The 15827-nt window shown below is 46.2% G+C and overlaps 1 protein-coding gene across 2 annotated transcripts in view; it reads right to left on the reverse strand.

The window, feature by feature from the left end:
* Positions 1-3695: 3695 nt before the first annotated feature.
* CUNH6orf89 (chromosome unknown C6orf89 homolog) overlaps positions 3696-15827 on the reverse strand; it is a 39960-nt gene continuing 27828 nt past the window's right edge. For both annotated transcript variants that reach the window (XM_017522581.2, XM_017522582.2), the window contains 5 exons: positions 14464-14615; positions 14201-14340; positions 12351-12480; positions 9292-9415; positions 3696-5449 (listed from right to left, as the gene is read on the reverse strand). In XM_017522581.2, coding sequence (XP_017378070.1) covers positions 5355-5449; positions 9292-9415; positions 12351-12480; positions 14201-14340; positions 14464-14615 — 641 coding nt within the window. In that variant the 3' untranslated portion in view covers positions 3696-5354. The remainder of the gene's footprint in view (positions 5450-9291; positions 9416-12350; positions 12481-14200; positions 14341-14463; positions 14616-15827) is intronic.

Below are 15827 nucleotides of genomic sequence, written 5' to 3' on the forward strand. Positions count from 1 at the left end.
AGGGTCTACAGTGCTGAGCAGCTGCGGTGTGAAGAATGGGATGCTACTGTGAGTAAGGGTGGCTGCACAGGTGACCTCGCTACCCCCAAAGAGCTGCTTTGGGGAGCGATGGTGTCAATGAAACCTGGTACACAGCAGATGTCCCAACTCCCCAGTTTCTGTCTGAAACTCAGAACTTACCTGGGTTCCCTTCTCCACACACTGCTTGCCGCCATGGCTCATTCTTGGACTGATGGCTGCTTCCTGCCAGACAGACACACTAGGCAGAGGCCGAAGGGTCTCTGGTCCAGCCCTATCAAGTCCTGATAGTTCCCAGCCTCCACTTAGTTATGTAACATTCCTTCCCTCCACTAGTGTGAAAAAAGTCTGGACATTTCATGGTCTCCAGGGAGAGAAAAATGACAGATGTATTTAGCACTAATGCTTAAATTATGCAGGGCAGGGAAACCAGAGACACTGAGGGACCTGGACAACAGACAAGCTGGCTGGAGGGTTTCTGTTCAAGGCCAGCATTTAGTCACGCTGCGTCCACTGTGGGTGGACTTGGATGTGGTGCACGAGAGGGAGAGCACCTGTCTGTCTCCCTGACATGCTTCTGGAAGAGGCTGCTGGGAACGTGGAGACGAGGGTGGGGAGGACTGGGAAATGTCTGCTTCTGGTGACACAGCACATTCCCGGAGGCTCCCGATTTTCATTTGCTACAGGGCTGTCTCCATAAGCGCCTTCACCAGCTTCCCAGCTTCCTGACTCTGACATGTATTGGCTCTGTACACATCTGCAGGTCCAAATATGGGGAGACTTCCAGCCTAAAGTACAATTTTAAAGCACATCTCTGACATTCCTTCCTTCAACAAGTTCTAGCGGGTGATGGGTCACCACTGAAAGGTAATGAGTGTGGAACCTGTATACTCAAGAGAGCTTTTCCTTCATTGTTAGGACAGCTCAAAATCCTAAAAGGCCCTTCTGTTTAATAACCGTTTCTCAAAAGCAGACAAAATTGCCTCTCTCTGTGCAAACAGACATGCACCTTTCCCTTTCTTTCTCCTATAACCTGGCTTTTTCTCCTTTATGGACAAGGAGATGCAAACATTTGTTTTGGGGTTTGAACATTCACTATCCAAGTGACTGGGTAATGAGCAAACTCATTCCAGACAGTATTAAAATGACTGAGGCCATCACCTGCAGCTAAGGAATGTGAGGCTTTGTTTTAAAATAAGTGTACACTGAGGCCTACGCTGGGTTTTGGTAGGAGGGAACAGAAAAACCAAGAACTGAAAAACAAGTGACGTAAACTCCAAGGGGACCCACAACTGGAATTGGGCAGAGTCCCTCCTCTGTCACACATCTGGAAGAATGTGGAGACAGGAAAATGGCTGGACACAGTTGTGTCCAGCTACATTCACTCTTAAAAAGAGTTTTCAAATGGGGAGGGGAGACGTGAAAGCATTTTTATAAAAGTCATATGGTTAGATTCTTTCCCCCTCCACTTCTGTCCAACAGAGTTTTAAAAACAAAGCCTGCGGAGTTCCTGGCTCACTGATCGCCATCCCCAGCTTCTCCCACCCCAACGGGGGCACATCTGAGTCAACAACATCCACTGCCGTCTCCTTGGGCACGATGCTGTGATGCATCAGGAAAATGATGTGCTATGGAACCAGCTACCTACCTGCCAGCGGTTCACCGCTGTAAGCCTCCACTTACTTACTTGTAAAATGGGAATCTAACACCTACTTTACAGGATTGAGTGAGGATTAAAGGAGATCATGTATATCAGGCACTTTGTAAACTGGAATGCATCAGACAAATATTAGTCCTTTCTCTCAGAAAATGACCCCCCCCCACATCTGCCCATTTCATAGACTGTTTTGTACTTCATTGAATAGTGAATTTCTGTTTTCATAAACCGCTATTATTATTATATATATTTTTTGAAACAGGGTCTCATTCTGTCACCCAGGCTGGAGTACGCCAGTGCAATCAGGGCTCACTACAGTTTCCACCTCTCAGATTCAAGCGATCCTCCCACCTCAGCCTCCCGAGTACCTAGCACCACACAGGAGTGCGCAATCATACCCTGTGTGGTTCTAGCTAATTTTTAAATTTTTTTGTAGCGATGGGGTTTTGCTATATGTTACCCAGGCTGGTCTTGAACTCCTGGGCTCAAGCAATCTGCCTGCCTCAGCCTCCCCAAGTGTTGGGATTACAGGCTTGAGCCACCATATATGGCACCACTGCTCTTCTTTTTTTTTTTGAGACAGAGTTTTGCTCTGTCACCCAGGCTAGAGTACAGTGGCACAATTTCGGCCCGCTGCAATCTCTGCCTCCCAGGTTCAAGCAATTTTCCTGCCTCAGCTTCCAGAGTAGCCAGGATTACAGACGCCCACCACCACAACTGGCTAATTTTTGTAATTTTAGTGGACATGGGGTTTCCCCCTGTTGGCCAGGCAGGTCTTGAACTCCTGACCTCAAGTGATCTGCCTGCCTTAGCCTCCCAAAGTGCTGGGATTACAGGTGTGAGCCACCGTGTCCAGCTTGAACCACTATTATTTTACTCCCTCTCTTCCCCCACCCAAAAAATTGAGGATAATCTCTGCCTCTTTTCATCAACCATAATAAGTATGGTACCCATTCACTACTTGACTGCTGGAGAGCTCAGGACATTTGGATAGAAATGCTTCAAACTGGGGCCAAAGTAGCCTGTCTCCTCAGAGAGCTGACTTCTGGGCATACGCATCTCTATGGTGGGAGGCTACAAGAAAGTGAACCGAGCTCACATGCAGAGGTCACCGCCATGTCACCTCCTAGTAAATGCTCAACAATCTTATAAACCACCCCCTCTTTAGAGCCCTACGGTTTTGCTCTTACTGTGGTGGTGGAGGTGGGGAATTGGTCAGGTGGTCCTATCATCACCCAGCAACCCCGCTTTCTCATCCTGACAACTCTCTTTCCCACACTGGGTCATGCAGAGGGACTTTTGCTGCTTCCAGCTAGATGGCAGGGGAATCCTGTGACACGATGCACAGAGCCTTGGCCATTAGAAAGGGACTGGCTGGCAACCCCTAGCCACTCCCATCGCTCTGGCCAGTAGTAGATTCTGCTTACCAAAATTAACTTGAGAAGAAGTTGAACTACTTCTGTGTATCTAGAAAACCCTCTTTGGAGAAGTCTACCCTAATACAAATTTATGTTCAAGTCTGAACTGAATAGATTTTCAGTAAAATGAGTAGTATATGCATAAAAGTCTCTACTTATCTTCTGCTACAATCATTTTTGTTGAACTAAAAAAAAAAAAAAAAATGGAGTTTAGGGGACTTTCCCAGGGGAAGCCTCAGAATACCATCACATGCAAAGGTTTCTTAGTTTCCAAAGTTTTGATCTGAAGTGGGTATTTTAAAAGGGCAGGAGTTAAATGGGAAAAGGAACACAGAGTAACTCACAGAAACAAAACAGAGATCTCAACCATCACAATAGTTGCTTTGTTACTAAGAAACTCTTTTGTTAAGGGGTCTAATTTTTAAAAACTCTCAGGGGCCTCTAAAGCCCTTGTTTACATACAGCCCTTCCCCACGTGCGGCCAGGGTAAGGACGCTGCAGAAGGCTGTAAATGCTTGCACAAAGCTGGCCTCTAGATGATCCCTCTGACTTAAAACCTCTTAAATCATAACTGCTTAGCAGCATAACTTTTGTATGTACAAAAGTTTTGTTTTTCCTGTATTCATCCACACAAGGGGCTGATTAAGAAAAAATTCCCTCAGGTACAGCTCACCCTAGTTTCACTGAATCCTGTGGAGGAGGCTCTGATGTTTCCACCCTGAGCTCTATGAACTCTGCTTGTCCTTTGCAAGCCCACAGACAAAGGCTATTCAAGTGCTTTATGGTAAGATTCCCACTGCTGTTCATGACACACACAGAGAAAGAGTGCCTGAGGAAAGAGGTGCGGGCTCCTCCAGGAATGAGGGCCTCACAACCATCTTCACTCATCACTGTCTGCCTCTGATCCATAATTCTGATGCAGATACCTACTGTATCCATTTGATTTCTGCAATTGAGAACCAGAGGCCAAAGTGTAGTTTGTTTTTTCTTCATCTTGGCAATGGCATGACCAGTGGCCAGGTATCTAGTGGTGTCAATAAAGGAATAATATAGAGATAAAAAAGGAAGAGGAAAAGAACATCCTTATTTACACCATTTGATTGTACACACCAAAAGCACTTGCGAGAAAACAATGCACAGAGTGAACCATCCAATCAGAAACACATAGCTTTATATTATTACAAAGAAGAAAAATACCTCACCTTGTTTCCCAGCACAAAGAGAGAAATCATTCTAAGACAGAGATCACATAGTCAGTTGCACGCCCAGCTGACAAATATTTTGGGTCTAGATTTCCTCCCTCAACCACATTACAACATCGGCTTTGACGCATCTGTAAAACATCTTTTCTGCAGATACTCAGACCCTAAAGATCAAACTAAGGGAGGCACCCTCTCCCCAGGCCAGCTACTCTAACTCATACCCCTCTGAAGACATCTGGTAAAGGCAACACAGCTGACAAGAGCAGTGCTGCCTCAGCAGTGGTGGACCCTGGCCCACCAAGGCAGGAGGGGCTAGAGCCGAGCTTCCGAGAAACCATCCAGATAGGCAAGGGAGAGGGGGAGGGAGTGCGATGGGGGTATCAGAACCTGATGAAATGGAAGAAAGCATTACCTTGGGAGTTACCATTTCTAATTATTATAATAATCAGACTCCAGCCTGGCATCATAGAGACTCCAAGAGCCATGGACAATGGGAAAGAAGTGCACTTCCTGGATGTAATTCAAAGTTATCTGACCTTTTCCCACTGGTTCTAGATTCCATTTTGCTTGGGAAACTAAAATCTTTAATCAGCCATGGCTTTCCAAAAAGTACAGGGTGATGTGGCCAGGAAGATGGGGACAAGCAGGCCCACTGGTAAAGGATGGTTCTGACGTCAGAACCTGCTGGCTACTCTCTGCTGCCAGGGAAGGAAGCTGGCCATGCAGGTGAAGGAAGGCACCAGCCCTGTTTCCTGCCTGAGGGGCAGCATCAAGGTTGTAGTGCCCAAAGGCAAGGAAGCGATCAGTCTCAGATGGGTGCCGGCAGAGTCCTAGCCAAGTGGCCAGGCTCAGTCTTTGCTGAGCCATCTGTGGGAAGAGTCAGGAGGGCTAGGCCCTGGCCCCTGCCTGGCAGCTCACAGCTGGCTCACACATGCATGCAAAGGGCAGGTAACTAAGTAACCAAGCCCTAGAAAGCAGTTTCATTGTTTTTGTTTTTATTTTTCCCCTTTCAACCTTGTTTTGAGCTCTGGAAGCTGTTCCTGTGCACGGTTCTGTTTCTTACAATTCTGAGACAGTGGTTCCATCGCAGATGACCAAAGGCTGGACCCCTCTGGCTATAATGTAGACTTTCCAGTGGTCGGCGCCGGCATACCCTTGAAGGGAAATAGCAAGAGGAAAGCATGTAAATGTCAGTGGGTGGGCATACCTGTGGGCACGAGCAAGGCGGGTCTGCCAGAGCCGGCCCTCAGGGTACACCACAGAGTCAAACACAAATCTTTTTCCATTCAATTTAGTTTCTGGTTTTTTTTTTTTGTTGTTGTTGTTGTTTTGGAAATGGGCGTGTCACTATATTGCCCAGGCTGGTCTTAAACTCCTGGGCTCAAGTGATCCTCCTGCCTCAGCCTCCCAGAGTGCTGGGATTATGGACGTGGGCCACCACGCCTGGATTAAAGACAAATCATGCTCTGAAAATCTTCTGGTACTTCCTAGCATAAATGTTCCTAGTTATTATCAGTCCTCTTTAGATGCTTTATCACCACCCCTTACCCAGGGAACTGTGAATCAAATTGAGCAGGCTTACAAAGGCAGGCTGCTCTAGATGAGGCTGGTGTTGAGCATCAAATCTCAGCTTTTACAGCAAGAAGACGGAATAGATTCTGAGGGGGCACAAGACCTACTAGCCAATTTTCCGGTGTTTACCATAATACAGTTTCATTACAGAACATCCAGATTAACCTAAACCTAAACCAGCACTGCCCAAATTGGGTTCTGCAAACAGCAGTCCTGTGAAATATTCCAAAGAAAACAGGTGCCATGGCCAAGTAAGTCTGAGAAACACTAGGTTTCTCCAGGGCTTTTCAACATCTTTGATACACTAATAATACACTAGGCATCAACAAGACAGGCATTTCCCAAAGTTGACTGACTCAAGAGCCCTATTTGCCAAGGGTCTTTTCAAGGGGCTTCTGATCCCACCTGTGGGGTCATGAGTAATCTGATGAATCATTTAGGAACTATTGTTTGAGTGGGCTATGAAGGTAAACCTAAAAACTTTAACCCTTCAATAATCCCCAGTGATGCTGAACATCATTGAGCCTAGAGTTTACAATACTTTTTTTTTTTTTTTTGAGACGGAGTCTTGCTCTGTCACCAGGCTGGAGTGCAATGGCGCGATCTTGGCTCACTGCAGCTTCCGCCTTCCAGGTTCAAGTGATTCCCCTGCCTCAGCCTCCCAAGTAGCTAGGCTGCAGGCGCACACAACTGTACCTGGGTAATTTCTTATATTTTAGTAGAGACGGGGTTTCGCCATGTTGGCCAAGATAGTCTTGATCTCCTGACCTCGTGATCCGCCGCACCCGGCCTAGTTTACAATACTTTAAACATTTCTTTTAATTCATTGTTTTCAGAGACAGGGTCTCGCTTCATTGCCCAGGCTGGAGTGCAGTGGTGCCATCATAGTTCACTGCAGTCTCAAATTCCTGGGCTCAGGAGATCCTCCCAACTCAGCCTCCTGAGCAACTGGGACAACAGGCGCATGCCACCATGCCTGGCTAATTTTGTAATTTTTGGTAGATGCAAGGTCTCACTATCTTGCCCAGACTGGTCTTGAGCAATCCTCCTGCCTTGGCCTTCCAAAATGCTGGATTATAGGTGTGAGCTACCCTGCTTGGTCCCTAACAATACTGTCTTGTACACTTAAAAATTTGTTGAGAGAGCAGATCTCATGTTAAAGTGTTTTTACCATAATAAAATTTTAAAACGAAAAATCTCTTGATGGGAAATTTATTCTAGAGTACTCTGGGCCCTGCTAATCTTTTAATGAAGAGTACTGAGTAGAATTCAACTTTTACTTGGTGACTCCAGAAGGGTCATAATGGGAAACGAATGTCCTGTATAGTGGCTGCAGATGTTGTACCTGACCCCCGAAGGTTTTCTGTTGATCTGGAACCCCTCTCCCCTCCATCTCCACAGGACAATGTACATTTTGTCAAAAATCATAGAACTTGCATGTCATGGTGCCATTCTTCTTGTTTTCTTTTGTTTTTGAGATGGAGTTTCGCTCTTGTTACCCGGGCTGGAGTGCAATGGCACGATCTCAGCTCACCACAACCTCTGCCTCCTGGGTTCAAGCAATTCTCCTGCCTCAGCCTCCTGAGTAGCTGGGACTATAGGCGTGCACCACCATGCCCAGCTAATTTTTGTGTTTAGTAGAGACAGGGTTTCACTATGTTGACCAGGATGGTCTCGATTTCTTGACCTCGTGATCCACCCGCCTCGGCCTCCCAAAGTGCTGGGATTATAGGTGTAAGCCACTGCACCCAGCTGTGGTGCCATTCTTAAGGGTCCTTAAGGTAGTGGAGCTGCCATCTGTCCTACAACACTGAATGATTCTTCTTGGTCAGGGTCTGCTTTCCTGTCCTCATTGTTAACTGTGGCAGCCACAGCCATCACGTCGATTTCTGACACTGCTTCAGGTACTAGGTGGCTTCCCCAACCCTCCATGCCCCCTTTGTTTTCCCAGACTTGCTCTCTTCTTCTTATCTTCAGTCCCCATCCCTCTCTGTGTTCTGTCATGTGACTGGCCTTTTATAGACACTGTCAACTACAGGGAGAGATCTCTCTTTCTGGTCAACAAACCAGCCAGGCACAGCACAGCAGGTAGCATGCTCTGGATGTCAGGCTAATCTGGACTATCTGCACCAGTGTTTGATGCTCAAAACTTCCTTGATCACTGCCAGACATTTTTTTCTTTTTCCCTAATTCTGTAATTGGTATTCTGGTTGCTTGTGGGAGCCGGAAATCTGGAATTCAGATAACTAAGGTGTTTCTGTAGTTGTCTAAACTGTTAGGCATTTGTAAAATATAAGACAGGAACTTCTTCAAGCACAACCACACACTCCAAACCTAAATATGCCACAGAGATTTTTGCAATAGTCGTCTCTTGTGCTAAGAGCCACTCCATTACAGGAAAAAGATTTCAAACAATTTCCACACAAGAATCCTCCTTTTTGTAGGAAGTTTCCCAAGAGCCAGGCCAGCTGTGCTCCATTATTAGTTAATGCTTGATTTGTACATTATTTTTATTTCTCATTTCTAAATTGAATAAAAGTTACACAATTTAAAACTTGGCATAACTTGCAGTCCTACCCTCCTATGAGGTGTGAGGTTTCCGGGAATTTGGGGGTCTTCTAAGTGGGTAAAATTAAAAGAATTCAATTGGAAAACCAGTCTGGGCTCTGCCAGAGATTCCAGGTCTTGCCTAGGCTTTGAGAGGCAGGAAAAACGAAGTCAATAGTGAAACTTGCAGATTTATTAGCTTCCTCCAAGAAAACTCTGCTGTCAAATTGATTACTGCTGACAGCAGCTGATTCAAACCTGTTTCTTTGGAGCAGATTTTGAGGATATAAGGCACAGGACAAGTCGCATTTGGGAAAACACTGAGCCAGAGTGAAGGGTGAGTCATCAATGTAAGGCTGTGACGTGCTTGTGGCCAAGAAGGTAACATTTCTTCGTGTGAACACTGCCCTTATATACTGCTTAGTATTGCTTTATTTGCAAAATGGGTACACATTCCTGGATTGTCCTCTCCTGGCTTGACTGTGTTCAAGCAGACACTTAAGGACTTGATGCTCTGCTCGACTGATGGTACAGCCTTGGGGTGGTCACCTCTCCTCTCTGGGTCTCAATCTTTTCATCTATAAAACAAGGGACCGGTCTAAATATTTTCCATAGTCCTTCCTAATTTGAAGTTTCTATGATCAATAGACACATGTGTTCTGTATGTTATATGTACAAGACATTTCTTTCTGCTATGTTTTCTCATTAAGTTGTTCCATTTCTAAGCATAAATGTTGAGCCTGTTAATAGGAGAATGTTATTTTTGATTCTACTAAATAGAACTTTTGTGAAGACAGTATGTGATTCTTAAAATAGCTTTTGAGTTAAAAACTGAAAAGATCCATGGCTGACCCTGCCCTCCTGAGGCCCTACATACCGACATCTCCTGGCTCTATCGGCATGGCCACAGACTGACAATGTCTCCGGCACTGGAAGGGAGGGATGAGCTGCAACATGGCCTCACCACTGCCAATGGTAAACAGGTCATGCATCTTATGCATCTGGAGGAAAGAACAAGGCGGAAAGGAAAAGGCAGGCAAAGAAAACAAAATAAAAGCAGAGGGTTTGATAAATAAAAATGCTTTCACATATGGCTCTGAGTTTCCTAGCCTAAGCAAAGAGGAAATAGAACCAATAACAATATTTGCAATTATGTCCAAAAGACAAAACAACCTACTTTTTCCTAAGAATGGCATCTCTTGGTACTAAGACCAGAGTAAAATCTTTTCTATGGGTTCTCCTAAAGAGGCACTGTGTGATTTAGTGGGCAACACCCTCAACAGGAGCCCAGAGTAGACCCTGCATGCGCTTTATAATTTGCAACTATTTTTGGCCATAGCTTCAAAGTAAGCCAAAGGAAGATACCGAATTGCAATTTAACAAAGGTAGTTCTAGCAGAAACCAACACATGGTGGTTGAAGTATACAATGTTCTGAGATTCTGAAAACTTTTTAGATAAATAGATAATCGGCATATCCTTTGGGCACTCTTCCATGGAATATTATTTCTTACTACCAGGGCTCTGATAAGAGGTGCACAGCAGCAAGTTAAAGTTTACCCATTAAAAACTAATGACACTAGGACTGGCCTCTGCCTGTGAAAACTAAGGAGACAACCAGCATATGCACCTGCACAGGTAACTACTGCACTTCTGAGGGCGTGCTACTGTCAGCAACAGGAATTAGGTGCAACCTGCTATGTGCCAGGGAAGGAGCTGTGAACTCTGGGGATGGGGCTGGACCAGGGCAGGGAATAGGGATAACGGGAGAGGTGGGTCTTGCTAGGACATTTCTCCTTACCTTGATGATGACAGAAACCCCCGGGCCCTCCTCTCCCATCTCCTCCTCCTATCTCCTGCCCTTCAGAGAAACCCTTTATATGCCCATATAAAGTGGGAGCCAGAAGTCCGACTCCCTAGGCCACATCTTGGTTTTCTCTTCACCACTCAGGGCCTCCAGAGTCTTGAGCTTTGGCCCCATCTTCCTCTGTTCCCAACCCTGGTCTCTCTGCTGCTGCCACAGGCCCTGCCCATGATGTTTCCATGGTAACACTAGAGCCATTTGACCTGCTAATGTGGTGATAGGGACAAGCCTGGTGTCTTTGGCTGGCCCGCAGTTGACTGGTACTAATACTGGCAGAAGCCTGAACATCTACAGTCTTGAAAACAATGTCAGAAGACCAAAACAAGTGGCTGGATCCCTTCTTCACACAGGCCTGAAGTGGGCAGGGTCATGTTCCTCCATTCCCAGGATGGCAAAAAACAGACAACAGGGTGGCACAGGTCAGCCCTAGGCCCCACCGTGGAGTGGGTGAAGTGGGCCTTGGAGGCCCTCGCCTTCTCCCCCAGTGCCACCTAACAGTCAGGTCCTCACTTACGTCCCAAGGCTGCCTTTGAACACTGGGCTCACAGACACGTGACTTTACCAGGGCCCAGGGCCCAGGGATGTGGACAACAGGGTGGAGTAACAAGGCTGGGGAGAAAGGAGAACTTGGGCCAGGGTGGGGAAACAGATTCTCTAAGAAACTAGGCTCTCAGGAGTTTTGCCTATTTGGCCACTGCCCTTTCCAAAACATCCTGGAGAACCACAGGATGACTTTGATAAGCATCTGAATAACTCTGTATTTACTCCTTTGGCTGAGCTCCTTGGTGTTGCGCAGGCTGGAGAAATTAACTTTGGTATTCAAGTGGTAAAACCAAGAGAAAGATAAAAGCCCTCGCCCAGAATTATATTTACGAAGATGAAGTCATGCAAGGGCCTGGAATTCTAGCCGGCGACAGCAGGATAAACTTCTTTAAAATCTGAGGCAAGAGTCCAGCATCTCCACCCCAGAGCTGGCTGGCAGAGCTTCTTACTTCTAGACAAAATGATTGTTTTTATAGGGCTTTTACATTCCTTTAACACAATTCAGCAAATTTGGAGCCACGTAATAGTATCAGGAGGTAGACGCCATGGTCCAGAGTTGGAAGGGGGCCAAGGTTTGGGAAATTTTTTTTTTACAAAGGAAAATGCATACTTTTAATTCTCCCAAACCAATCCAGGCTCAAAAACCTTCCTTGGTAATGAGACTCAACAAAAGGAGCAATTCAGAGAAAAGTAAACAGACACAAATGCAGAACAGCTTCTCCCAGGCCACTGGCCCCAGAGAGGTAAATTTGACTCTGAGCACTTGGCTCCAGACTGAGGTGGGAAATGACAGGGGCAGAGTGGGCTTTTCTACCCCAGCTGCATTGCCTGCCTATCAAATCCTTCCCAGGCTCCCATGCTTTTTGCCTTTCAAGTTCTCTACCAGAAATCTCTCAATCGTTTAATTCTGGTGAAAACCGCCCTGGGGGTGAGAGGGTAAAGGGTGTGTCCTTGGGCAACTCACTTAATGTCTCTGGGGCTGTTTCCTTAACCACAAAATGAAGAACTTAGTCTATTCATCTACATGCTATTCCTTCTTACCTTTCTTTTCTTTTTTTTAAAAAAATGGAGATAGGGTCTTGCTATATTGCCCAGGCTGGTCTGAAACTCCTAGGCTCAAGCAATCCTCTGGCCACAGCCTACCAAAGTGCTGGATTACAGACGTGAGTGACCACCATTCATGGCTGCTTGCCTACTTCCTAATTTAAGGTAGGAAAGTCAGGCTAGGTGCACACTCAAGTCCTTCAAATTTTAAGAGTTCACTTCCTTTAATATAGAAAAGTAGCTTGCCTCAGGTGTTAAGGGCAGGAGGTAGATTTGCAAGGTAACTAGACTTTCTGGAAACCCACCTTCATGACATGGTGGGCCTCTCCAAGTCTCCTGGCTAGCAGAAGGAGGGAAGAACTAGGCAGTGTGGGTGTCCCCTCAATTCACCCTCTAAGCCAATATGCAGGGAAGGCCTTGATTATGACATCAGTCCAGCTCCCAAATAAGGAAAATTCTAGATCCAAGTCCTCTCAAAATTTCCTACCTTACTCCCCACAACAGGTTCCGGGTGAAGAAAGAAGCACTTGTTTAAAGAGGCATCTTTAGGAAATGGCAGATGAGTGAAAACAGGAAAAAGCTCATGTAATATTTGCGATCTGTTCAGAGGTCTTCTCCTGTAGCAGTTTGAAACAGAAAAAAAAGGAAACTGGTCAAGCCAGCACATGACTAAGAGAGGGCCAAGTAAGGGTGCGGAAACTGTGGGCGGTGGGGAAAGTGGGAAAAATATGAGTACAGTATCTTAAGTAGCAGGTCCCTGAAGAATAGTTGCACAGAGTCAATGAACTATAACTGTACACACAGAGGCATAAACTCTACAGCCATGATTTGAACATGTGGGCGGAGTGTTGCTAAATTGCAGCTAAAACAACATATAGAGGAAGGAAAGAAACAATCTATTCATTCTATTTTGGAGAAGAGATTGAAGTAAAAGCAGGCCAGGTGGGGGAAGGAAAGAAGAGAGAAGGAGGAGGGGACAAAAAACATGACCCTTCTTCCAAGGCAGAGGGAGATGCAGGGGAAAGCCTGTTCAGTTTATTCAGCTGGGCACTCTAGCACGCAAATAAATGGCACATTTAAAGAAAGATAGAAGCATTAAGAAATTAACAAAATGCCTGGAAAAGCCATTTTAATTCCTTTGGAACAGTTCCAAGATGGTAACTGGTTTTCTTTTCTTACTAGACAGCCACTTTAACCACAAGGAATGAACCATGGCTTCTGTAGGACACAGGAAGGAACAGTAGGACAAACCTGGGTTTTGATCCTCGCTGGGTAACCTTAGGCAAGTTACTTAACCTCTCTGTTTCCCACTTTTCTTTTTCCTTTTTCTTTTTTTTTTTGAGACAGGATCTCGCTTTGTCACCCAGACTGGAGTGTAGTGGTATGATCATGGCTCCCTGTAGCCTCAACCTCCCAGGCTCAAGCCATCCTCCCACCTCAGCCTCCCAAGTAGTCTGGATATTTTTTGTAGAGACAGAGTCTCCCTATGTTGCCCTGGCTGGTCTTGAACTCCTGGGCCCAAGTGATCCACCCACCTCAGACTCCCAAAGTGTTGGGATTATAGGCATGAGTGATGCCTGGCTACTAATTCCCACTTGTCTGATCTGAAAAATGGCAACAATCATTCCCACTTTCCAGAGTTATTATGAGTGTCTCCAGCGAGCCACAGACACTAAGCAGCAAGGCACACTGCCTGGCACAAACAAGTGCCGAAAAATGCAGTTCTCCTTCTATTGTTTGTACTCTCTCGTCAGCCCCCCACCTGAGGTCCCATTCTACATAAAATGCCAAACACATACATTAGAAATGCATTATGACTCTATTAGACAAAACTTGCTGTCCCCGCCCTGGTGGCGCCCCTCCTTCCGACACCTCTTCATCCATCCCTTTTATGTCTCATCATTGGTTTATCGGTGGGATCCCAGCATTGGACCTGTAGTGTGCTGGGCCCGTGGTAGCGGCTCAGTGATAGCTATTACTGCTTTGTGAGTATTACTGGTCTGCCCCTTTCCTACTCTCAAGCTAAGTGCCCCCACTTTTTCTGAGACAGAGTCTTACTCTGTCACCCAAGCTGGAGTGCAATGGCACGATCTCGGCTCATGGTAACCTCCGTCTCCCAGGTTCAAGTGATTCTCATGCCTCAGCCTCCCAAGTAGCTAGGATTACAGGCATGTGCCACCACACCTGGCTAATTTTTGTATTTTTAGTAGAGTTGGTGTTGTGCCATGTTGGCCAGGCTGGTCTCCAACTCCTAGGCTCAAGTGATCTGCCTGCCTTGGCCTCCCGAAGTGCTGGGATTACAGGCGTGAGCCAGCACTCGGCCCTTTTCACACTCACCATGGATAAGGAAATGGGAACCACCGTTCAGGGAAGCAGCGCCACCACTTGGTGAAAAACCCTTCAGTAAAGCCTTCTGTCACCTCGGGGTACTGGCACAAAAAATGCTGAATCTCCTCAGATGACAAGGGCTGTCCCGTCTTGACAAAGCAGGAAACAAAGCAATACAAAACAACACAGGGTTACTTATCAGAAATTTCCAGCGCTTGACCTAGCCTTTAAGCGAGCAGTCAATCAGTGGGAGACTCAGGCTTCTTGCTCACCTTGATCACCAGTGGATGAAGCTTCTCAAATTTCTTTGGGGCGTCTTCCAGGAGCATCACCTTCAGAGGTTCCTGGGCACAGCCAGTACAGTTGGCAGGAATGAGCTCTGACTCATTCTGCTCACAGTCCTTTGTCCACAAGGCATCAACGTCTGAGAGAGGAAGGGACATGGAGAAAGCAGATATTGAAAGAGTACAGCTGGTACCTTAAGTAGCTCCAGCAATGAAACAAGAAAGACATCATCGTAATTTTTATTTATTTATTTATTTTGAGACAGAGTCTCACTCTGTCACCCAGGCTGGAGTGCAGTGGCACTGTCCAGCTCACTATAACCCTTGCCTCCTTGGTTCAAGGAATTCTGCCACAGCCTTCCGAGTAGCTGGAGCTACAGGTGCATGCCACCACACCTGGCTCATTTTTATATTTTTAGTTGAGATGGGGTCTCGCCATGTTGCCCAGGCTGGTCTTGAATTCCTGGGCTCAAGTGATCTGCCCACCTTGGCCTCCCAGAAGTGCTGGGATTACAGGCGCAAGCCACCGCATCCAGCCCATAATAATTTTTAAAAACAAACAATGGTAAGCACTGGAGACTGCTGAAAACGTAAATATAATAAGCAGTCTCTGAGGAGGGAGCAGACGACAGGGGCAGGAAGGAGGGGTACTCTTCTCTATGTACCTTTTTATACTTTGTGGAAAATGTCTTTTAACATGTACATGCATTTCCTAAATCAAATCAACAAATAAAGTATAACAGCTGGGAAAAACATTCAGCAATGTGGAGCTAAACATGTAGTTCTCCCAACATTTTCTAACTCATGACCCATATGGCCGAAATGTCTCCAGCACAGGGGGGCTGGTGTGATAGAAAGGTGACCCCACCATCACTGCTGTGCCCTAATGCACTTCTCACATGTGCTAGATGTGTGCCTAGACCCTTGGTTCACAGTACACATGGGAGCCAGAACTCTGGGAAGAAAGAGAAAGAAAACGGCACAGAAGAGGGAAGAGATGGAGAGGGTAGACAGGGCTTTTCTGGAGTGATCTTTGGAATAAAGGGAATTGCATCTGTCTACAAGATGACCCTCTATCACAACTCAGGAGGGGGTGAGGCTGCCAGCCATAGTTTCCACCTCTACATGCTGGTCAGAAATGGAAGACCCCCAACCCAGACCCTGATGTGAATGACAGTGGCTCCCTGACAAGCCTGTCTGGTTTGGCTCCTTCTTTGAGGGACTCTCCTCTCTGCACAGCCTTTCCCCAGTTTCCTCTGTTGCCATCCTGTTTATAACGTTATTCCATTATTTCTTGTTTACTTTCTGTTCCACTTTGAATTTCATCTGTGTTCTCTGAGAGATATGTTTGT

The sequence above is a fragment of the Cebus imitator genome, unplaced genomic scaffold, assembly GCF_001604975.1.
Source record: "Cebus imitator isolate Cc_AM_T3 unplaced genomic scaffold, Cebus_imitator-1.0 Scaffold24, whole genome shotgun sequence".
Lineage (NCBI taxonomy): Eukaryota > Metazoa > Chordata > Mammalia > Primates > Cebidae > Cebus > Cebus imitator.